The sequence below is a fragment of the Stegodyphus dumicola genome, chromosome 8 (assembly GCF_044657685.1).
Source record: "Stegodyphus dumicola isolate Sdum_Otavi_A_Nest chromosome 8, ASM4465768v1".
Classification (NCBI taxonomy): domain Eukaryota; kingdom Metazoa; phylum Arthropoda; class Arachnida; order Araneae; family Eresidae; genus Stegodyphus; species Stegodyphus dumicola.
Window position 1 is genome coordinate 132,449,739 of NC_140775.1, and position 25,200 is coordinate 132,474,938.

Sequence of the window (25,200 nt, forward strand, 5' to 3'; positions counted from 1 at the left end):
AAACATCACAGGCCACGTGAGCGTACGCATAATGCGTACAATCGGCACGCTCAATTCGAGGCTACCGTAAAAGGAAGGATGGAAACGCAATTAAAGACATTCGCTGCAAGTACAAGGAGTTCTTTCGTAAAATATGGCTTGAAGAAATGATCTGGATGACTTCACACGTGGAAGAATGATCGAAAATCGGGAGTAGGGGCGAAGTGTGACCAGTATAGCTGAAGAGTTCGGAATCAACAAAAGTGTCTTTTCGCACGCTTGGAAAGTCTTACAAACCATAGGTACGGCTGTTAGAAAGGTTGGTGGTGGCTGTTCAAGGAAAACACCTGCAGTGGATGACCGATGTATTGTCCTGCAGGCGAAAAGAGCCCGAAACCAGTCACCAAACTCCATAGTTCAACAACTGTGTACAGCAACAGGGCGACAATTGTCGCGGTTTACTGTGTGCAGACACCTTCAAAAAGGTGGCTTATTTGCCTGCGGTCCTGAACGCTGCATCCCTTTGAAAATTGACCATCGGCGTCACCGTTTAAAGTGGTGCAAGAAGTGCAAAAGTGGGCATCTCATCAATGGAGTTGTATCCTCCTTACAGATGAGAGTCGTTTTAGTGCCACAAGCGATTCTCAACACAAATTGATTTGGAGAGAGGTCGGAATACGGTTTAATCTCAGTAACATCACGGAAAGAGACGGTTACGGTGTCCTGAAGATTTCGTCTGGAGAGGCATCATGCTGAACGGACGGACAGAGCTCCACGTTTTCGACAGAAGTTCTGTAACGGGAGATTGCTATCGTCAGGAGGTGATCCTTCCTCATGTGCGTCTGTTCCGAGGTGTCATTGGAGCAGACTTCATTTTTATGGATAACAATGCTCGGCCACACCAGACTCCTGCTGTTCAGAAGCTACTGAAAAGTGAAGATATTACTTGAATGGATTGGCCTTGCATGCTCCCCTGATTTAAATCCCGTAGAATATGTGTTAGATGCCTTGTGGCACGATTACATCCTTCGGGGAAAACCCAGCAACTGAAACAGATGCTGATTGATTAATGGGCCATCTTATCTCAAGATCTGTTGGACAATCTGGTGCTGGTTATGGAGAGACCGTTCGAGCAACCATTGCAGTAAGGGGAGGGCATATCTCATAGTAAGGAACATCTGCTTGTTGTTCTTCCTCTGGTACAAACAATCATGTATAACAATACTATGGGTTCAATAAAGCCTATTTTTGTTTGATTTCATACTGTATGCATTGTATTCATTTTTAGCGCAATTATGTTTTTGTCATCGTTTAAATACAAAATGTCTCTTAATTCTGAATTTCATGGTTCTCAGATGATTTCTCGTGGAGTTATGCAAAAAAGAACATCTGTTGCTTAAGTTTTGCACACCAGTGCATATTCTATAATACAGTCAAAAGTCGTTAATTCGGGTGCCACAGAGGTTATTGAAAACGAAACAATTTCGATTGACAAGTTAGTCGTTATTCTCGGCACAGCAATTACGGGACTTGAACTGCGGAACTTTGTAACTAAATAAGAAATTGTCTGTTTATAGAATTAAAGAGAAAGTATTATCACATAAAACGAAGCAACTTAAACAACTTACCTTGAAAGAAATGTTTAATAAAATAAACAAATAAATATTAAGCTTTTTCTTTTTGTAAATTTTGATACCCTTTAGATCATAATTGTTCTTTATTTCATAAATTACAGTTTCATATTTTTAATTTTGTAATTTCTGCATGCCATCTTAGCAAATTTAAACTGATGATCTATAATCCTGAAAAATCAATAATCCGGAATCGCCGAAGTCCCGACGAGTCCGGATTAACGACTTTTGACTATATCAGAATTTATTAAAATTCTTCTTGTAAAATAATGTAAAATATTTTAAAGGTTCTCTTCTCTTTGGACAAATTACTGATTTTATACTAATCGAAATTTTAACACCTGCATTATGACTTTTTCCATCAATTCTGCCTAAATGTACACGTTAGTGACATTGGCAATTCAGCCATGGGTACTGTATGTATTATATTCTTCTCGATTGAAAAACTACTCTAGTCTTTGGTAAATTTCTGATTTCCTTAGTCTAGAAATCTGTGTTCAGAAATCGCACTAAGTTAGGTTGGTTGACTATTTAAATATGGCAAAGCAAATGGAGGCTATCTGCATGAGGGTAGGAATGCCTTTATGGAGGACTTTTCTAAGGAAAAGAGGCTTGTATTTACATTGCACATGGTGAAAATCACAAAAACCAGGCCGACAGTTCATTGCCTGGTTTGGTTTCCAGGATAAACAATCAGCAATCTTTAGCTGCTCGACCATTAATGAAACTGCTTAAATTAAGAGCAAGGTTATTATATTCATAAAGTATCTTATATTAATTAACCAGTTATAATAATTTAAATCGTTGCTGTAACTTCTGGCCCACCAGCGGCCGAGTGGTAAAGTCGGTGAACACTGGTAGTTCGGTCCGAGGTTCGAATCCCGCAAATGGGCTGGCTGCATGGGTGTTTTCGTGGGTTTCCCCATGTGTAACGTGTATACAAGCCAGTGTCCCTTAGAAAGTCCTCCACGAAGGCATCCCTCCCCTTAGGCAGATAATCCTGGTGTACTTTGCCATAATTAAATACACCACCACCACTACTGTAACTTCTGCTTTCTGTATTTCTCACCAGAATGCAAATTAATTTTCTCTGTATTTAAGCCAAAAATTTTAAACCTTTAGTTGAGAGAGCGACTGGCTATGCCTTTTTGCTGCTAGTACTTTTAGCCAGCAGTGTCCTAAAATTGTATTCCTTCATTAGTATTCTTGCTAGCTAATGCTTTAAATTTGCATTCTGTAAAATATATGAGGCAACTTATTCTATTTAATGTGTAATCTTTGACTATTGTTATTGATATTTGAATTTATTTCCTGTTCTGTTAATTTAAAATATCCACAAGTTGTAGAAATTTCATCTGTAGCACAAGAATGTGTCTTAGGTTTAGAGTAAAATAAAATAAATGGAATAAATAGAAAGAATGAAAATTAAATCATCAGTTTCCCTCTGAGATTTGCAGTATCATTTTCTAAAAGTGCGGCTTTTTTTTAACGAATTCTTTTTTAATACAAAAGAATTATGGACTAACCGCTACGTGGCCAGCCTTCGCCTGGCTTTTAAATGTACCAAGAAAATGCCTACAGAGAACACCAAACATTAAATTTAAAATCTGCACAAAAACGTAAAGTAAAAAAAATCTCATTCAATTTCTGAAAAAATCGCTTCAAGGTTCACTAGCTCTTTTCTAGATGCACCTAATTTCGTAACACTATGTCTGTTAGCTTACCCACAGCATGAACAAAAGACACACATACAGACAAGCTCTTCCTTATATATATATATATATATATATATATATAGATTACATAGCAGCTAACATTTTCAGCATTTCACTGCTAGGTTTCCACTTTTTTCATCACATCTTTTGGTCTCCTTTTTCTTAATTTTTAGCCTTTACTATTGATTTTTCACAATAAATTAAATTTATTGAATTAATGAAACTTTTAATTGTGTAAATTTTATTCCTTTATCCCAGTGATTTTCGGTATAATTTCTATTATTAAACTTTATTTGATCTGAATCTCTTAACCAATGTTGACTTAACTGACATTAGTTAAGTCAACAATCATTGGTTAACTGACTCTTAACCAATAATTTGTCAACTTTTTCAAGAAGATTCGACCAATGTTTAAATCAGTTAATATTTGCATATAATTTTTGTTTACACCAATGTATGATGCATAAAAAAATCTATCTTTACAATAATATGTAAATTAATGGTTAATTTAATCATATTTAAAAATATATTGATAAATGGAAGCTTTTTATCCCCCTTTACTCAGGATCTTCTTAGTATGAATGTGTAAGACAACTACAAAATGAAATTAGCTAAAGAAAATAAAGTTTAGAATATCTTATTAAATATTAATGTAGTTTTATATTATAATGCACATATTATGATGTAAACCAGTGGACGATTTATACATACAACTAGCTGAACAACTTAAATCATGCATTATAAAGCAAATTAAAAGCAATCTGGATTTCATTAGAATCCAGAATTTTGTCACCCTTCAATGCAATCTTCTTTGAAATTCTCAAGTTTTGGTGCAACAACTTCCCAATTTTTCAAATTTCAAAATTGGTAGCTATGAAATTATATATATAATTTGGCAGTTGACAAATGGCCTGAGTAATCGTTGGTAAATTCTTCCTTGACAAATATATCATGCATATTGGAAGATTGTGTGGAAAATCACAAAATGTCTTCTTTTCACTGTTATCAAAGAAGTAAAACAGTACAATAAAAGGTAAAGCCACCCACACACACACAAAAGTTTCATATGAAGATGCTGGTTTGAAGGATCTTTCCTTTTCATATGGTTATTTTGCCTCTATTAATACTGATGTCAAGAGTACATATTGTGGAATTCTAAAAAGGAATTAATGTACAACTCATTGGAATAATTATTTATTTATATTAGTTTTTCATATTCATTTTAATTTACTTGTCTTAGTTTTCTATATTGATTTAATTTGGTAAAATAGTAAGTTCTATTCATGAAGTATATCATGTATATTCATTTCTATCTCTAGTTAGACTTTACACCAATATAATTGATTGATGTTAGATTGCGCCTTGTTAACCAGAAAGTGCCTATTTTTTTTTTATAAAAATGTTTTGAGGTTGTGTTATACAGAATGAATAGCAGGCTTTATCAATTTTCTTGTGTATGGTACCAATAGTTAGTAGCATTTTATCTTCCTTCCCCCCCAAAAAAATTGGGTGCTAACATTTATATTTTTTGCTAGATAGTTAAATGTACAACTCATGCTGTTGAAAAGGAATTAACTTAAATATATTTTAGTTATGTTATTTCCTCTTTGTGTGTAGCTGAAAATTTAAATTTTTGAAATTTGTTTGAAAATTAAAAATGCTTTAATTTTTTTAAATATTCTTTATAAAATTATTTGTACCAAATTATGGTATTTCTTATTTGGCTTACAGTTGTATATTCTGAGGAACTTGCTGAGGATAATGTATTTTTTACAGCATCAAAATTAAAAGTTATATTTGAAAACTGAGGAATAGAATAGAGTGGGAGAAATCAGTTACTGCATGTATAGAAGTTAAAAGATAAATTGTTTTAAAGCCTAGTATTTTTGTATATAATACAAGTTTGCTAGCATTCTCCTCAAAATAGGTCTGAAAAATTAAAATAACATGAATATTTCTTTTTTGTGCTTTTCCACTTTAAATGCCTTTTTTCTTAAATGCAAATATTCCTGCTGTCATAGTGCCATCTGGGGATCAAACCATTTGTGAATGGGTGTTTAATTTACCAAACTTTTACAATTAAAAAACCCATCAAAATTCATGTCAGGTGCATAACAGAAAAGTACCATTTTATATATAGAAGATTTCTTTATATTACTTATGAAAAATATTGTATTTCTACAAATGTAATTATATTGTTTATAACAGTATATTTACTAACATTCTCTTTTGTTTCAGATTGGAATTTAGCAGATGCCCCTCCAATGGATATTTATTTCATGTACATGGCTCAGTGTGGGTTTTACCTTCATTCTTTATATGCTACTTTGTTTTTGGATACATGGAGGAAAGATTCTTTTGTAATGATGATTCATCATGTTTTAACTTTAGGGCTAATCTCCATCTCATATTCTTTAAGGTAAATAACTAGTTTGTTCAAGTATGTTAAGGAATGCTATGTTCTTTGTTCTGCTTACTGAAAATCCCTTTAGTTTAATTCACTTTGTATATTATATGATAAATTATAAGATGATGGCATGAATAGTAGTTGTCAAGGTCAATTGAACTTTCTTTTGTTGTTGACATATGCAGCCACAAATAAACTTAGTGTAAAAAAGAACCGCACCATTTCGTAGTTTTTAAGATGCTACAATAAGTAAGTATTAGGCTTCCCTGTCTTGCAAGACTTAACTGCATATACAGGTTCCAACCCCTCTCAGCACGAGGCGTGGAGGTTCAACCTTCACTCTCACACTTTAGAGAGCGAAGCATGCTGCAGCACTACAAAGTTTTTGCTTGATGGGTACCAAAACAATTTATCCATAAACTGAAAGAATGCCATGTGGATATCTTTGAAACACTATTATAATATTATAAAACTGAAGGAGATGAGTTAATTTCAGAAAAATGGTCACTGGAGATAAGTGTTTTGAACACTACTTGAAGATAGAGATCAAATGAGCCAGCGAAGAGTAATGACATTCAAAGAAAATTTGTGTGTCTGTTTCCATCGGTAAAGTTATTTTTGGGCTCTTATAGGACTGTGAAAGTGTAATCCTGGATTGCTGTGTGAGCATATGACTTAATATGAAGAGTAGAAGAGTTTCACTGCCCGAAAAATTTTAAGAAACAACTATAAAAGCTCATATACCTTGAATGTCTAGCAGCTAAGAACATGGGAAGTGCACAAGAGCTTTAGGTATCATGTCTTAAGTTGGTATTACAGCTTTTTAAAGATACACACCTTAGTTAAGGCACCACTGGTCAAAATACAAGTTGTACAGTGATTTTCCATCTTTTATATTAGTGTGTTCTTATGTTTCTGAATGCACTATCTATTCATTGTGTTATTCACTGTGAATACAAAATTTATTTGTGGCAAATAGCACCTTAAAGCTTCTGCGAATCTTCTAATATTCTTTTAGTTGGGAGCTGTAGTGATGCAATTCATTGATCTAGTGTGTCCAACACATGTTCTATCATATTTATTTCTGGAGAATATGCAGGTCTATCCATTTGCTAGATTCCTTTGCAATCAAGATAATCAGTTACTAACATACCATGTTGTGGGCAAGAATTATCGCATAGTAGGAGGAAGTTGTTATTGAACCTCTGAACAAGATATGATGATGTATAGATATTCATAATTGCACTTGTAAAAATGTGTAGTCTAGTACAATCATTAAAAATGATCCCTGCATATACTATGATTTCATTTATTTATGCCTTTCATGAATGCTTTCAAGCATATTGCTTATGTTTTGTTTCCTCTAATTTATAACAGATGTGAAATCACTCCTCAAATAAAAACAAGACTCATCAATAAAGAAAACTCAATTCCTGTTCTTGGTGTTCCAGATATGATGATATCTGCACAATTGCAACTAGGCACATTTTACTGCCTGTGTTAGTAGAATGCAAATCATGGAATTCCTTGCATAGATTGTTATGCAAACTGTCAGTCACAGTCTGGATAGTCAAGTTCCTGTAGTTGTAGCAAACTCCCTTGCAATCTTACTTACTTGTTCTAAGTGTTTGTTGTGTCAGGTTTTTTTTACCTTTACCTGTTTTTTTGTATATATCAGCAATATCTTTAAATCATTTCAAAATTTTTGACATGATGCTTTCAGCTACTTTTTGTCTAGCTTGCTTCTCTTCTCTCAGTCAGTTTTGTCTCACAGTCTGTCAAATGCCTTCTCAGTGACATTGTTCCACCTTTCACACATAATTATTTTATCTGTTTATTACTACACATTCAGTACTACTATTACAGTTCTTGAAATTAGAATCTTAAAGTTTTTTTTAAAAAACTTTTTTCATATGCCTAAGCAACAGGCACAAAAATTTGCATTTGTGTAAATCCCACTCGACTATCAATAATATTGATTTTGAGATATCAACTACCTTTTATTGGATTTCATGTAATAGAATTATAGCTTCTTTTTATAGTTGTTGCTTTAATTTTTCCTGCTAGTATATTATGACATGCTTAAAAAATGTTTACAACCTGTAATCAGGTTAAAATATTGCATCTTATATACCATATTTTCTGGAAGAGCATATCAGCATAAACACTGCATTGAAAAGTAAAGGAAAATAAGGGGAGTACTAAAATTGCACAGAAACACTGTACTGGCAAAAGTACCACATTAAGCTGAATTGTACATGACATTGCTGTGAACATTATAGTCGTAAAATCTTGACCTTTGTCATGCTATATGGTTTATTAGTTAAGAAAAATCTGATGTGTACACCACATGACTTCCTTGTACGGAATATTAAATTAGATGCATTTTTCCTGCATTTCATTTAAACTTACTGAATTGAATGAAATCTGTTTCGTCGATAGCGCATAAACCACAATAGAATAAATGCGCTTTTTAAAATTAACTATATTAATTTACCATAGCGATACTCTGGCACTAGGTTCATTCAACAGTGTTCCATCTCGTTCGTTTTGTAACTCGGAATGGGAAAAAAAATTATATCATCTCAAGAATTATCTAATCGTTGCCACATGTTCTATTCAAATACTATAAGAATCTAATATGATGTATAAAAGAAATTAAACAGTTTTTCACAGGCAATTCAGTGCTGCTTACCTAATGTGCATGCGCTACTCGTAAACATTCTGTGTCCAAAACAGACTGATGATGGTACTTTCTGCTAATATGAAACAATTATTTCCTCGAATTTCATTAGAGATGTATTTCTCATTCAATTAATTCATTTCTCACTTTCCAGCAAAGCAAAAATAATAAAAACACAAAATATCTTCATTAAAAATTTAAATATATAGAAAAACATAAAAGACCAACTACAGTTAAAATATTAAACAATTTTTACAATTAAAATTACAGTTTCTACACAAAAACGAGCAATTCAGCCAACGGGCAAGAAGACGGATTTTTTCGGTGCACAAAACTGAAAGTTTACTTTTGGTCTCATGTGGCAAAAAGACGCTGAAGGCGTAGAAACTGATTTAATTTGTTGTGGGCGCTATGCTGTGTCAATATATGAGATAATTTAATAATTTAAATGATAATTCCAGAATGGATTAAGCATAATTTAATTCGCAATAATAAAAGAAGACGTTACTTTGTTGTTGCGAAGCTTAGTTTCTCTAGATTGGCAACAAATTCACTATTCTACTAAGTTTCAAATGTAAAGAAATATGGCTGCTATGGGAAAAAATAGGCATAGCATCACTTAAACAATTTTTAAATTGTTGATAATTATACAACTATAACATGCAGGTTAACTAAAGGCATAAAAATCTTAACTGGAAGATAAGAACAACATAATTCAATCATTTTTATAAGAATAAAGAAACTTGAGACGGTGCAGCTGATTGCAACCAAAAAGCGAGGTGCACATCTACATGTTATAGCAGTCCCACGTACAAAATTTCAACATTCTGAGACTGCTCATTTTTGAGTTATGCAAGATGTACGTACATACAGACACCATAAAAAAATCTCTTCTGAAGCCATTTTAAATCAGTTTTATAATTTGTTTGGAGAAAGAGTCATTTATTCTGTCCTAATGTACAGATGTCACGCAAAAACATCATTAAATTGCATTAAATAGCAGTCAAGATGGATATTTTTGTTGAAATATGATACTCAAAATTTTTCACAATTACTATACTTCCTTTTTACTTTGTATAAGAAAGTAAAAATGCATGAATTGAAACCATAACTCAAATAAATTAGAGGTTAGAAATGTTGAAAAGAGATTTATATTTGCAAATGTACTTGCATTTACCTACTAAAGAAGTCCATATCTGTAATACTCATACCATATTAAAAAATATTGCAATGAGATACTAAGTTGAATGACAGAAAAATTTTTTAATTTTGCTAAGAAAAATAATTGCAACAAACATGCATCATATGAAACCATCAAAATTGTATACTTCACTATCTGGATTAAAAAGATTTAGCAAACCCTGATCTAAATTAAGATCTAGTTCAAGTACGCCAAATTCATTCTCTTCCTTTGCTATTTTTTTATGTGGGGATATAATTTCAGCTTTTTTGAATCTTGATACAGTCAAAAGTCGTTAATCCGGACTCACCGGGACTTCGGCGATTCCGGATTATCGATTTTTCCGGATTATAGATCATCAGTTTAAATCTGGTAAGATGGCATGCAGAAATTATAAAATTAAAAATATGACACCGTAATTTAGGAAATAAAGAACAATTATGATCTAAAGGGTATTAAATTTACAAAAAAAAAAAAAAAAAAAAAAGCTTAATATTTATTTGTTTACTTTATTAAACATTTCTTTCAATGTAAGTTGTTTTAGTTGCTTCGTTTTATGTGATAATACTTTCTCTTTAATTCCGTAAACAGACTTAATTTCTTCTTCAGTTACAAAGTCCTGCTGTTCAAGTCCTATAATTGCTGTGTCGAGAATACCGACCAATTTGTCAATCGAAATTTTTTCGTTTTCAATAACCTCTGTTTCAACAAATTATAATGACGAGGAATTTGATTTAAATCATATCAAAGACGGAGTACACCGAGATGAAATACTACATTTAGTAAGGAATTATAAGCCAAATAAAATAAAAACATCTGCTCTGAAGATAAGGATAGTGCTGACAGATTAACTTCCAATTCATTGCGCGCCGTGGCGTTTCCTATCCCCCCCCCGCGCCGCGGTGCAGCGTGAAATTGATAAACAGATTTCGGATTGGTTAGAGAAACGAAGGATATGCCTTTATCCATTTTTTGCAGCAATCCCACTTTTTGTTTAATGGGCTTCGAAACATACTTTCGCTTTGTAGATCCTTTACATATTAGTAAATATGTATCGGAAATTCTTATTTAACATAACCAAAAGTTCAAGCTTACTTTTATAAAATTGCTCTAACAGTCTGCAAAAAATAATAAGCCGGATCCAATTCGAACATTAAGGAACAAAGCAATCTGCAACATTAACTGAATTAGATAATTTTAGCTTAGCTTATACCGTCCGTTATACATTAAATGCACAAGCGTAAACGTATTATGTGCATGCGCACACGCATAATCGCAGCCGTAAAGGTCTTATGCGCATATGCGCAGAAAGTTTGTAGCTTTGAGGTCCGCATTATAGATCATTCCGGATTATGGGTGTCCAAATTAATGACTTTTGACTGTATTTTTCAACAATTTCTGCACACTTCCTACTCATTCTATAACTTCTTCATAAAATGCTCTAAGCATTTTGCTGCTTTTGGTGTTGTAATCCTTCAGTCATCTAACACTCCTACCATTTTTGGATTTCAGTCTTGAAGGTTTATTAACACTTTACCGACCGGCCGTTGATTAATCGACGTTTCTCCCCAGCGCTTACTGACCGGTCATCGATTAATCGACTTTTGATCTTTCTGTTAGATTTGGTTAGGTTAGATTGACAAGTAGCAAGCAGCGAGCATTCTTTATTCAGATAATCGGTGCTTTTTCTAAGCTTCAGCCCTTAGAAATGAATGGAAAGGATAGTCTCGGCGAGTTTTATCTCGACGACCTGTCAGATTGTCTTGACTGCCGTTCAGCAAATAGTACTGATGACGAAAGTGATAGCAGTAGTATAGCCATTCGAAAGCGACGTCCTGTACCGCTAATATACAGTGATTCAGAAGACGAGGACATGAATAATAATGTCGAAGACAACAATGATACATGGTCAACGAACGACAAGAGTATAATTTTGGAACCTTTCGAAGGCAGCTCTGGCGTAAAAATTATGCCAAGTTCCTCTGAAAGTGTAATGGATATTGTGAATTTATTCATTGGAAGGGACCTGATTGAGCACTTCGTAAGGGAGTCTAATAGATATCATTATCAAATTGTGGAAAAATATAGAATTACATCAAAAATGAAAAAATGGAAAGACGTCACGGTGACTGAAATGAAGAAATTTTTGGGCCTGATCATTCTCATGGGACAAGTAAAGAAGGACGTTCTCTACGATTATTGGTCTACAGACCCATCTATAGAAACACCGTTCTTCTCGAAGGTTATGAGCAGGAACAGATTTTTACAAATAATGCAAAGATGGCATTTTTGTAATAATAACGATATTTCTCCCAATTTGCATAGGCTGGTGAAGGTCCAGCCTGTCATTGATTAGAAGAGACAGTATTATCGGTCATTGGACCGTATAAGAACATGTGGCACTATATATATCAAGATAATTATTATAATAGTGTCAACATAGGTAAATTTCTTTTTAAAAAATAAATTGCGAGTGTGTGGGACGATTCGAAAGAACAGAGGTCTTCCTCAAATACTTCAAATGGTCAAGCTTTCAAGAGGCCAACATCAATTTCTTAGAAATGGCCATATTTTATTACAAGTAGTGGAATAATGTCAAAAGGAATGTAAACATAATATCGACAATACATTCTGCACAAATGGCGGAATCTAGAAACAGAAGCAGGACATCAGATTGCCCCATACAGAAGCCTATTTCAATAATAAATTATAATAAATATATGAAGGGTGTAGATCGCACAGATCAATATCTGTCCTATTACTCCATTTTTAGGAAAACAAAAAATGGACGAAATGTGTCATAATGTTCTTCATCAATTGTGCACTTTTTAACTCCTTTAAAGTATATACAACTCTGAACGGACAGAAGATTACATATAAAAATTTTCTGCACAAAGCGGCACTTTCATTGATAGAAGACTGCGAAACTGAAAAACAAGGTAAGGATCTACCTAATTCCGAACCCACAAGAACCACGTCCCGAGTTGATCATCCCGGAAGACCGGCAAATTTTGGAAAGCATAAACTAGTAAATATAGTGACCAGCTGTCAATGTAAAAAATCCCTATGACAATGCAGAGTTTGTGCAAGTAAAAAAAAACTAAGCAGAACAGGTTTCACTTGTAAATATTGCAACGTCCCACTACACAAAGGTGACTGTTTTGAGCGCTATCATAGTTTAAAAAAATATTAAACAACTTCTTTTTTTGACAAATATTGTTATATGGATTATGGTATATTTTATGTAAGTAATAAGAAAATAATTGTAATAGATAAAATAAATATTGTTTAATACTAATATGATTAAAGTAAAAGATTTTATTAAATTTCGTTACTTTACAATAACACGAAGTGTACAATTTTACCAGAGTTTAAGAAAAGCGCATATATTCCCGTGCGTTAATCTAGGCCGAAACCGAGCCGGTGTCTCAGACGATCTGCGGCTGAGCGGGTGGTGAAAGGGCATAGTATGTTCAAACCGCTACCGGTCGGTAAAGTGTTAATTGACAAATCTAATGGTAGTAAGATTTTTATCATATACCAGAAGTTATTGCTAAGGTCATTGACAATTTTTGACATCTAGTTTTCGGTGAGTCAAGTGAGAATGCATGGAATCCATTATTAACAACCCTTTTGGTTGGAAAAACTATCTTTTACAACACTGCCAAAATTTTTGTAGCTACACATGCATGATTGTTTTGCACATCCATCTGTTTTTGTTTGCCCAAATTATTATGCCATTAGAAAAATCTTCCTTTGGAATGAATTTTCCTTTTTAAATGATCATCAGCATTAGATTGTCACTGTTTGTGGCACAAGCTGACTCAAATATAAATGAAGTTCTTTCATACTCTTTATGTTCTTTCGCTGAAGTCATTTATGTTCATTTTTTGCATCATAAATTTTGCCTGTAAGCGAATTTGTATAGTTGAAATTGCTACTCCCTTTCCTTGTTGCTCCTTTATCCATTTTGTAAGGTCATCCTCTAGATATGATTGTCTTATATTATCACTTCTTATGGCTTGTTTCTGTTATGGCATATTTTCAAGTTCCTTTTCAGTTCTCGAATTGTCCACTTCAAATTCTTAAGATGCTGCTCTGTTTTCAATCTGCTTAGCACAGGAAATTATACTAAGCCTAAAACTTGCAGTATAGCTTCGATGCTGTTTAAGTGTCAAAGTTTTCTATTTCCTTCTTACTGAAAACTATCCAATAAGTACTTATACCTAAGATGGCAGGATCTGTAGCAGGAAGAATGCCGAGAACAATCAATTTATGAAGGATGAGAAAGAAGAAATATGTTGGAGTTCGTTGTTGCAATACAAGTGGAGTTGTGTCCTTGTTTTGGAAGGGGCCACATTAGATTTGTGATAGAAAGAGGAGGAGAGGATAGATAGTAGTTCCACTAATATTTGTCAAGAGACAGAGAACAGAAGCTATTCAAGCTGATGTGAATGCTGATATGAAAAAGGGAAGAATGTACTTGTTTCGAGATCTTGTTTAGGGTGAATAAGGCACATAGGTCCATGCAACGGAAAGAGTATAAACACAATAAAATTTGCAGAAAACAACTGGGTGGTGTTATGTGTGGGGGAACAACCAATATGTTCCAAGCAATTAGACTTCTTACGGAATGCTGTTTTTTAAGCTAACATAAGCACCTCATAGATAGAAATGCTGCATCCACTGAAGTTTTAAATATGCAAGTACCTTGGCATTTCTTCTGAAAATTTCTTTACTTCTGTATCTTTCTGATAACAGAAATAAAATAAATATCTTTCTGATAGCATGAGACCAAACACAGCTTAAATAACAGTACAATACAGAAATTTCAGAATCTTTACGTATCCACATCATGCATATTTTCTGGATCTAGCATAAGTCATATATTTGGATCAATCAGTTGTTCTTAAAGAGGCATTAAATGGCAAACAGGTTCAGAGTAACAGTAAAGTGATTATATGTATAGTAGGAATGCTTATGTTTTCATTAGTCAGGAATTTTATTTTCTCATAGAATCTACGCATAAATGTTCGCATACATGCATGGAACATTGCATAAGCTATATCTAAAAGGAAGAAAAAAAGTTTTTAATCCTATTTCATATGTTCTGTTTATGAAAGAAAGTGTAAGGTTACTTTTTGACTCTGTATTGTAACTGTATTGCAATTGTTGTGTCTATGAAATTATTTATTTGGAATAAGACAGTTTTTGGAATTCAACTCTGTGTATCATACTTTTAAATCACTAACAAGTAGAGCACTTGATTTTGTACATAAGAGGACCTTTTTAATTGTATTTATTTGCATTATATTTTCTTTATGAAGGGAAAAATGTTTTTTAACATACTTTCTATAATTGTAGTTTGTGTTCAGGATTCCAAAGTGAAATATGAAAAGTTTATTACTTTGTGTAAATTTCATAATTTGTTTTGCTTTCATGTTCAATTTTATTTACGTAGAGGAATAAATAATAATCTCAGTGTATGTTTTGAATTTTATTTTTGTGTGTTTCAGATATCATAATATTGGGTCTTTGGTATTATTTACTCATGATGTGTGTGATATTCTTCTCGAATTTACAAAGTTAAATGTTTATTTCAAAATACAAGCCAACAGATTGGTCAAGAAACATGAAATTTTTGCAAACATTTCATTCTTTTGTTTTACTGTTTTATGGTAAGTCAAATTTTATCCTTTAGAATTTTCTAAACTTCTGTTTTATGATATGTAGATATTACAGATTTCTCATTTTTACAACTAATATTTTTTTTTTTCCTGTAATTCGTGAAAAACTGTTTTATATTGCATGTGTTGATAGATTTCTTTTATATAAGTATTATCTAATGGTTCCGAGTAATATTATGTAATGTGATTGAGATGCTGAGAAAATATCCATCAATATTTTTTTACCAAATTTTTGGCTGATGTAATATAACTACATTTATTAATCCTCTAAATGATACAGGTTTTGGATTTGCTCATCTGTATTTAAAGAGCTTTTGTTGCTAAATTTTTATAATTACTTATTTTAGTCTCTGTTTTCATAAACTTCCATTTGGTACGATCATATTTACATTACATAAGGTAGTGAAATATTTTTAATTATAAGCTAATATATATGAAGTGAAAAAAAAAAAAAAAAAAAAAAAAAAAAAAAACCTCATGATTGGGCAACGTTGGTCATGCCACTCAGGGGGTTAAAAATGTATGAGAAACTAAATAGTTTAAATTATATAATCTAATATATATTAATTGACAGGAAATCTCATGAGTGGATAAAGGTGGTCATGTCACTCAAGTTTAATATGCATGTATTTAGGTTTTATTTTGGTTTCATTTCACAAATTATCTTGATGAAGTTTCAAAGGAAGTATATTTTTATTTATATTAATCATGTAATATGTGTTTCTGTAAAATCTTAATCAGAGTAGAAACTGAAAGAAATTTCATAACAAAAGTCCTTGTTTTTACCAGCTGCTCTTAAACAAAATTTTTATAAGCAGACCTTTTTTTTTTAAGGTAGTGATACTGTAATGTGAAGGTATATACTTCTCAATAGCTACAGAAACTCATTTAGTTTTAAATGATAGCAACGGAATTTTTAAAATGAATGTTTTGAAATGCCGTTTTTACCGATGATGGGATTTTTTTACAAATTTGTTGGCAAGTGTAGTATTTTTTCGTGAAATATTACATCAAAAATAACTTTTCCCTTTTTAGGATATGACTTCTTTTATTATGTGGGGCTAAATTTGACAACTTACCAACATTTTGGCAATTTGTGTAATTCAGAGATTTGTGAAATTTTGACAGTTTTTGTTATAACATTTGATAACATTACAAACATTTAATAACATTGATAAATATTAAAAAATAACACTGTATTAAGGTAACATTGAAATAAAACTTTTTTATTTTCTCTTGCCATATTTAAAAGTGACGTTATTTTTCGTTTTGGTACTTAGAAATATTTTGATTTTGAAAATTAAATAAGATAATAAATTCTATAAAGCACAGTTTCCAAAATATTAGTATATGAAGAAAACACTTAGAAAAAGCAAAAATGCTACTGTAATTATTTAAAAATTAATTTCATTATTTTTTTCATGTTAAGAGTTTTACCCATACAACTGTTTTAGAATATTTAAACTTGTATTGGTTTCTCTTGATAATTCATTGTACCCATCTGTTTTCTGAACCTTTTTCAAAAATCTTCTGACTTTTTGCTCTTACAGAGCATGTAGAGTTAATTTTTCTTTTGGATTATAGATTTTGCACCTTAGAAGGTCTAAAGGCAAGATATGTAGATTATTATTTTGAAGGCAAGATATTTATAGACCTACAGTTTCCTTAAAAATTGATGAAATGAAGAGTGTCTTTATGGTATTAACACTTAATGGATATATTTTATATAAAACTTGTGATGAATTACTTATATTTTGGAGAATTTATGGAAAAACAGTTATTTCAGAAGTCTTCTCTTAAAATGTTTATCTTCACTTTATTTTCTTATCTTTCCACCAGACATAAATATCGAAGCAAACAAAGATAGCAAAGAATTTGAAAACCAGCAATTTATTAAAAGTCCTCATATTTGTATCAGTACGCCATACATACCTCAGTGCCTGCCCTCTATTTTAAAACTTTTGCTCTAAATTTTGTTGCTCGGTGCTTCACAAAGTTCTAAAAATTCAGCCACGCTGGCTCCGGTGTCTGCTTTGACCTTGTATCATTTCATATTTATTCTCAATATCCATATTATTATAGAAGTAAAATTAGTATTTTCTTCTATACATTTTAAGTGCAGACAGTTTTGTAGAATAACAAAAATCTTTAATTAAATCTGAAAATTCTAGAATGACTAGGAAATTCATTGAAAAAGAAATTGGTTTTATTAAGAGAGAAATTTATTCTTCAAAGGTACACTGCGCAAAAAAAAAGGGGGGACAGTTTTATATCTCCCATTCTACTGGGCCAATTGATAAAATTCAAATTGTTTTTCATGTCTCGAAAGCACGATTTAGGATATATATTAGATTTATATATAGCATTATTCTAACATAGGTATTTTGACACAAAATCGAACCTTTTTTTGAAATGACATACCAATTTTTTTCCCTGTTCCGATTCTACAACTTAAATTATGCCAGAGTGCCAAGTTTTGTAAAAATCGCATGAGTAGTTTTTAAAAAATTAGCTCTCAAAATTTTAGCTCCTCAATGTTAATTGAATTTGGTATATATTTATTAATCTCTCTTTTTTATTAAACTTTTTTTTATTCTTCCTTTCACCCATTTTTTAAAATTTATTTTTAAAATTTCTATTTTAAAATTATATTTATAAATTTTTTGAAAAAATTTTTGAATTATAAACTATAAAATTTTTACCATCATCTTGAAGTAGGTGTATTTCTAAGAATACCTGCAAAAAATCAGAGTTTTTTTTATTCAAAATTTTCCGAGATGTGCACAAATTTACATATTTTCGTGTTTTGAAATTTGGCACCTCCTTTTTTTTTTTTTTTTTTTTTTCCAGCGTTAATAACGCCAAGTGTGGTTTATGGGTTTTGTTACAGTGAATTGTCACAGCTATTTTTAACCTTAAATTTCAAATAAATTTTTACGGAGATTTAATTATATGAAATTTTTCCCCTCAATGAATGCATAATAAATATTTATGAATACTATATGAAAAGAATTTTTTTTAAAAATTATTGATGATATTATTCAAATTTTGAACTTTTTTTTTAAATTTCTTTCTTCCTTTTAAAAAAAAATATTTATAAGAGTAAATTTTTACCTTTTCGGTGTTATCGTCTGCTACTTTACTTTAACTCCATTTAAATTTAATTGTCTAAAACTGAGAAAGATTGTTTGATGTTTATTTTCACAATGTTTTTAAGCAAATACGGCATCGACAGTTTGGGTCATGTCTCAGCTTTAAAAAATATATACAGTCAAAAGTCATTAATCCGGACTCGTCGGGACTTCGGCGATTCTGGATTATCGATTTTTCCGGATTATAGATCATCAGTTTAAATCTCGTAAGATACCATGCAGAAATTCTAAAATTAAAAATATTAACCGTAATTTATGAAATAAAGAACAATTATGATCTAAAGGGTATCAAAATTTACAAAAAAAAAAAAAAAAAAAAAAGCTTAATATTTAATTTATTTATTTACTTTATGAAACATTTCTTTCAATGTAAGTTGTTTAAGTTGCTTCGTTTTATGTGATAAATTCTTTAATTCTATAAACAGACATAATTTCTTGTTCGTTTACAAAGTTCCGCTGTTCAAGTCCCGTAATGGCTGTGCCGAGAATACCAACTAACTTGTCAATCGAAATTTTTTCGTTTTCACTAACCTCTCTGGCACCTTCTTCATGTCTTTATCCATTTTTTGAAGCAATTCCACCTTTTGTTTGATGGACATCAAAACATACTTTCGTTTTGTAGATCCTTTGGGAGCTCCAGCATCGGAAATTCTATTTGACATAATCGAAAGTTCAAGTTTACTTTTATAAAATTGCTCTTACAGTCTGCAAAAAATAATAAGCCGCATCCAATTCGAAGATTAAGGAACAACGCAATCATCAACATTAACTGAAATAGATAATTAAATAATTTAGCTTATACCATCCATTATACATAAAACACGCACGCGAAAACGTATTCTGCACTTGGCGCACACGCATATGCGCAGTCGTTAAGGTCTTACGTGCACGCGTAAACGCCTATGCGCATGTGTCAACGCGATGCATGCGCATGTGTCAACGCGATGCATGCGCAGAAAGTTTTTAACATTGAGGTCCAGATTATAGATCATTCCGGATTATGGGTGTCCGAATTAACGACTTTTGACTGTATATAAATATAAATTTTTATATTAATCCTCTTAGAAAGAATGTTTTAAGTAGTAATTTCCTCTTGTGTTGTAGATTATATAAAAAACATTTTCTTTAATATAGAAATTATTAGGCTTAAAAATTCAAAATAATATGATTTAGATTGTTTTCACTCAATATAAGAATCGGGTCACTTGGTGGTACCGGAAAAGCGTTGCTGGAGTGGTTTATTTGTTCCTCATTTAACAAAAATCTTTTAATTCAAATATATGTCCTTTGGACTTTCTTTTATACTTTATTTATAGTTAAAATGTCTAGAAAATGAAAAGCTGTCTTCAGCTGAAATGCATTTGATGCAACTGATATTTTTAAAAAAATGACTAGAATGCAAAACTTATAGAAGTATAACAATCGAAGAATCTTAATTTTCTTGTGTCAGCACTAAAAACAAATGTAGAAAAAAATTGAGGGAATAAAAGCAAAAATTTAAGAGGGGGATCTACTGCAAGGAAGTTGGGTGTTCAAAGAGAAACGCTTGGACGTGTACACTGGCAAATAGCAGCAATTGAGTTTGTTTGTGCTGACAGAAAAGACAAAAACGATATCATTGCAGATTAAAGTGAAGAGCAATTTTTTTGATTATATGGTTGTATAAATTTAAATTATGTAATAGGACATTATATCGTAGCATAAATGGAGCATCCCATGATTTATCAGTCAAATAATTTGAAGATTCAGTAATTTATTCAGTGACGTATATGGATATCATCCGAAGACATTTTCCCTCTTGATGAAACCGGTCTTTCCTTTCATCTCATGACTAAAATGCCTAGTCTTTAAAGACTGATAAAGGCTCTGACCAAATACTGATGAAATGGATTGAATTGGATTGTTAAGTTACGGCAAAGCAGGGCTATCTGCTTAGAAGGAGAGATGCCTTTGTGAAGAACTTTATAAGGGAAACCAGCTCGTATACGCATTGCACATGAGAAAAACCCTGCAACCAATGAAATGAATGAATGGCTCTGCAACCAGCCTGTTCGCCGGGATTCGAGCCCCGGAGCGAACTACCAGTGTTCAGCGACTTTACCTCTCAGCCATTTGAAATGGAAGGCGACAACTTTATTTAAAATTAATCCTCTAACAAATTAATTAACTATTAACAATTATAATAAAAAATGTTATATAAAGAACATTATTGTTGTCAAAATGCCTGTGTTATTGTCAAAATGCCTGTGTTAGAATAATGCTATATATAATTCCAATATATAACCTAAATGGCGCTTTCGAGACATAAAAAATGCAGTTTGAATTTCATCAATCGGCCCAGTAGAATGGGAGATGTAGAACAGTCGCTCTCTTTTTTTTGCACGGTGTATATCATTGAAATGTTAACAGATTAGGTGGCGAAGCAGAAAACAGTAGGAACATTGGTTTCTTTATTGAAACAAATAAACTTAGAGAAAATGCCAAAGAGAAGGAAATTTGTGTAAATTAATGAAAATATCTGGATTGAAAAAGTTGCATAAACATTTTGTTTCGAAATGTAAATGTATAGTTATACTATTATCATTTTAGAATCAATATCATAAATTATAACTCCTTAAAATGTTGTTAATGGCTTTTTAATGGATGTTTTTAAAAATAAAAATAAAATTATCATTGTAACCATGTAAATCTATTAATGGCCAATAGTATCTGTCTATATAATTTAATTACTTATAACTCATTCCACTTAGAAGTTATTGCTACATGTTAAGATGAGATATCCCTTTTCTTTAATCCTTATTGTAGGTGCAAGATATAACACAAAAATGTAACATAAAACTTTATTCCTTACAGCTAATTGGACTTAAAATAATACAAAACAACCTGTAATTTCTGGTGCTTCAGTGGTTTATTGGAATTTTATTTTAAATGCTGTATATTAACTGGGTTATAACTCCATCAAATTTACACGAAGCTATGACATTTACCTTTCAAAACTTATCAACATCAGGTGTTCACGTCTGTTCTGATTAGTAGCTCTCTCTCTCTAAGCAAGCAGCTGCAGTGGCAACAGCCAAGCTTCTGTTATGAGTCACATTGATTTTTATTATTTTATGTCACAATTTAATTATACCTCTTTAAAATATATGGGACTATTATAAGCATAAAATATAAGTGTTTGAAGAAATTTTACAATATAATGAAAATTGCTTGAAAAAATTTGTGAAGTTAATTTTATTCTTAAATTGGTTTTATGATTAAGTTAAATATTAGATTATGTGTAATAATAATGCATCCTACTCACAGATTTTTTTTACAAAAGTGATATTACAAAAGTGACATAATTACTTTAGTTTATTTTGTTCTTATTTGCTTGATAGGCCCTAAATTTTTTTCATTGATGGTCCTTAAAAGTAAAGAAGTGTTAAAGTATAGATGGTAAAGAAATGTGTATGAACCCTATATAAGACTGTTAATATTGTGGTATCTTAGTCCAAAATGGATAGATGATGTAATAGAGTAAATAACTGCAAGTTAAAATTTACCATTGCCTTACTACGATAATTGTGTATCTAGCATTTTCTACTGAACCATTAGATATGAGAAATAAAGTATAAGAGATGATTCTTCACCATATCTGTAAAGATCATCAATTGAACAGTATTTACACTAAGATGAGTTTTGATGATTTCTTGCAACCTAAAATTGGTTGATAATGTGTGGTGTTCAACTAGAGTGACCACATTTTCATTGAGACAAAGTGGGACAAATGGAATGAAATGAGAATTGTAATTTAGTTATGAAAGCAAACCAATAATTAAAAAAAGTTTATTATATACATTCATATACTTGTCTATAAATATACAAAAATATATTTATTATTAAGTATTGGTAACTATAAAAATATTTGTAAAAAAACAATAATTTGAATATTATGTTTTTCATTAATTAAAAATTTTACTAAAAAATTATGATTTTCTTTCACTGTTATATATTTTATCCAAGTGAATACTTTGCAATAGATTCGGATCATTTATTAAAATGCCTTGAAATTTCTCACATGAATTGGTCAAATTATAATTTATGCTTAATGCAGATTTTAAAGTTTTAATGTTCAACTAACGTTTTTTCAATTGTTCATATTTTATTGATACTAGAAAAAACATGTTCTGTGGCTGCATTTGTTTCTGGAAGGGAAACAGCGTATTCTACAATTTTCAAACTATTTTCATAGGGAATATTATTCTGTTTAAAATGAAGGAATAACTCCATCCATTTTTTTGTCTGTTTCCATATTTGCAGACAACCAACATTTAATTTTTTAATCGGTAATGTATCTTTTTACTAATGACACCTCATCAAAAAGATCATTTTTGTAAATATTATTTTTTGGAAAATGGTTACTAATATATTAAAAAGATTTTTCCACATATTCCCATAAAATCTCCTTTTTTAATGTCACCCAATGCAAACTTTTTAATATCCTCGAATTGAATTCTCTATTCTTCAAGATATTCCAAGTAGTTATTATAAAAATTTCTGACTTCTTTCAGAAAATCCGGTCATTTAATGACACCTTGTTTTTCCAACCTAGTGATGTCCTTTCGAATAACTAAAGGAACGTTCTTTCTCGCAATTTTGTTTATAAATTATTGATTTCATTTGACAATTCTGTAATTGAAATTTTGTCTTCTTCAGTAAATTTCACAATATTGTGAAATAATGTAGCTTGGTTGTGGATGAACTGAAGCCAAATTTGTGATGTGTCATTTTCAAAAAAGAGCTGCTATATTCTTGGACATTTATCTTGTGATAAAAAGTATGATTTTAATGGTTCGTATATTTAAAAAATATTTTCTACAGCTGGTTAAAGAGCTAGCCATCATGTTTTGCTGTAACCAATAATTCTTTTATATTTGATTTTCGCACTTTCACAAAAATCCTTTAAACTTTCAACACACATAGTATATATATATATATATAAATACGAATAAATTTTTTGCAATAATATTTCAACATTGACTGGAAGTAAGTCAGATGCTATTTGAACAGTATTGCGTAGAATATGTGCTGCACAACCTACTCCAATAATTTTTTGTTCAAATGTTTGTTAAGTTTCATAAAAACATTATTGATGCCTCTTCTGGCTTTTCCACCAAAATTTGCATTAGTGTTATCCTCACAATAGGGAATAATTTTATTGTTCAAATTATTCTTTTTTAAAATAGTACTTATTGAATCAAAAATCATTTGTGAAGTTTCACCCAGCAATGAAACAAAATCTAATATTCTAATTTTAATTCCTGTTTCTTGATCAAAAAGTCTAACAATTGTGGGAAATAATTTTAAATCTTTGTGGTTGGAAGCACCAGAATAATGGATATAAATGTGCATTTATCTAATTCTTTCTGCAATTACAAATAATTGCTTCAGTTCTTGTCCTTGCACAAGCAAATTTTTTGTCGTACAATGTTTTGATCATTTGCGACGTACAGTTAGTTGATCTGAAACTTTGATAGTGGTTTATGGTGTGTAAAGCGAATAGCCCTTCAGCTAATGCTAGCTGTTCCTCCGTTGACAATGCATATTCCTTGACGAGATGTAACGACAATGATCGAGCATTTTTTATTTCTTTATATTCACTATAATAATTAATAAATAATAGGTAATATATTTTTACAGTACATTTAAAATAAGAAATGCAGGTGTTTTCTAAAAAGCAGGACATTTTTAAAAATCGGCAGGATGCGGGAAAGTCTTCCAAAAAGCGGGACATGTGGTCACTTTATGTTCAACGCAATACTAAAGAAGCATTTAAAATTGCTTTAAATGACATTTCTTCCGTTTGACTTAATATATGCCATCATAAACAACATTGAACATCACTGCCAAACCTTTATTGCTGTAAAAGAGTGACTGCAGTTTTTTACTGAAATATTTTGCCTATTTCATTCTGATTTAATTTCTGGCAAGCTTCTCTTAGTATTAATTTTTTAGCCAAAAATTATTTATTATATGAAATATTTACACCATTTTAGAATTAACTGTATTAATTTATCAAATTTCTTTGAGGGCTTTATGTAGCTTTTCTTAGCACCTGAGAGCAGGTAGTATTGTTTTCATGCTGCTAAGAAAATTTTATCCTGTCAAAAATAGAAGTTATTATCAGCTCAGGTGCCATAATGTCTGTGACTAAGAATATTTTTATTGAATTATCTAGTAATGTATAACATACAGATCCTGATGCCATAAAAATCAGAAAATGTTACCAGCTCATGTAATTTTTTATTCTAATTATTATTAAGTTTACATAGTGTGTGGTGTTTAATAATTTTGATGCTATGGTGTGAGAAGAAGACTCATTAACTAACAATCATGGCTGGAGTGGCAGGAATGTTGATAGCAGCTAACTTAACTCTTGTGTAGTACACTGGAATCCTTACAAAGCATAACTAGATGATTAAATACATTCTATTTCTGAACCTAAACAATTCTTTAGAATCATATTCTGTAGAAATCATTTATCATAATAGGTGCAATCTGCACGCCATGATTTTACTTAAAATGCAATTGCATTTTTGGAACTGCAGAATGGTAAACAGAGTTTAACTAGGTGGCAGCAGGCAAGAAAGTAAGCGCATATGAAGCTGCAGGGGCTATAAGCTTGGATCCTTTTTTTAATCCTAAGCAATGACCGAGCAAGAGCTTTCACATTGCAGAAAACATGATGACGTAAATGGTGCAATACAGATCCTTGAAGGGGGAA

At 31.3% G+C, this 25,200-nt stretch overlaps 1 protein-coding gene across 1 annotated transcript in view; it reads left to right on the forward strand.

Annotated features, from left to right (window-relative positions):
- The window catches only part of LOC118197250 (ceramide synthase 1-like), a 70,690-nt gene that overhangs the window by 12,659 nt on the left and 32,831 nt on the right, over window positions 1-25,200 (forward strand). Inside the window, exons 3-4 of the mRNA XM_035368754.2 lie at window positions 5,564-5,744; window positions 15,112-15,273. Of these exons, the coding sequence (XP_035224645.1) occupies window positions 5,564-5,744; window positions 15,112-15,273 (343 nt within the window). The remainder of the gene's footprint in view (window positions 1-5,563; window positions 5,745-15,111; window positions 15,274-25,200) is intronic.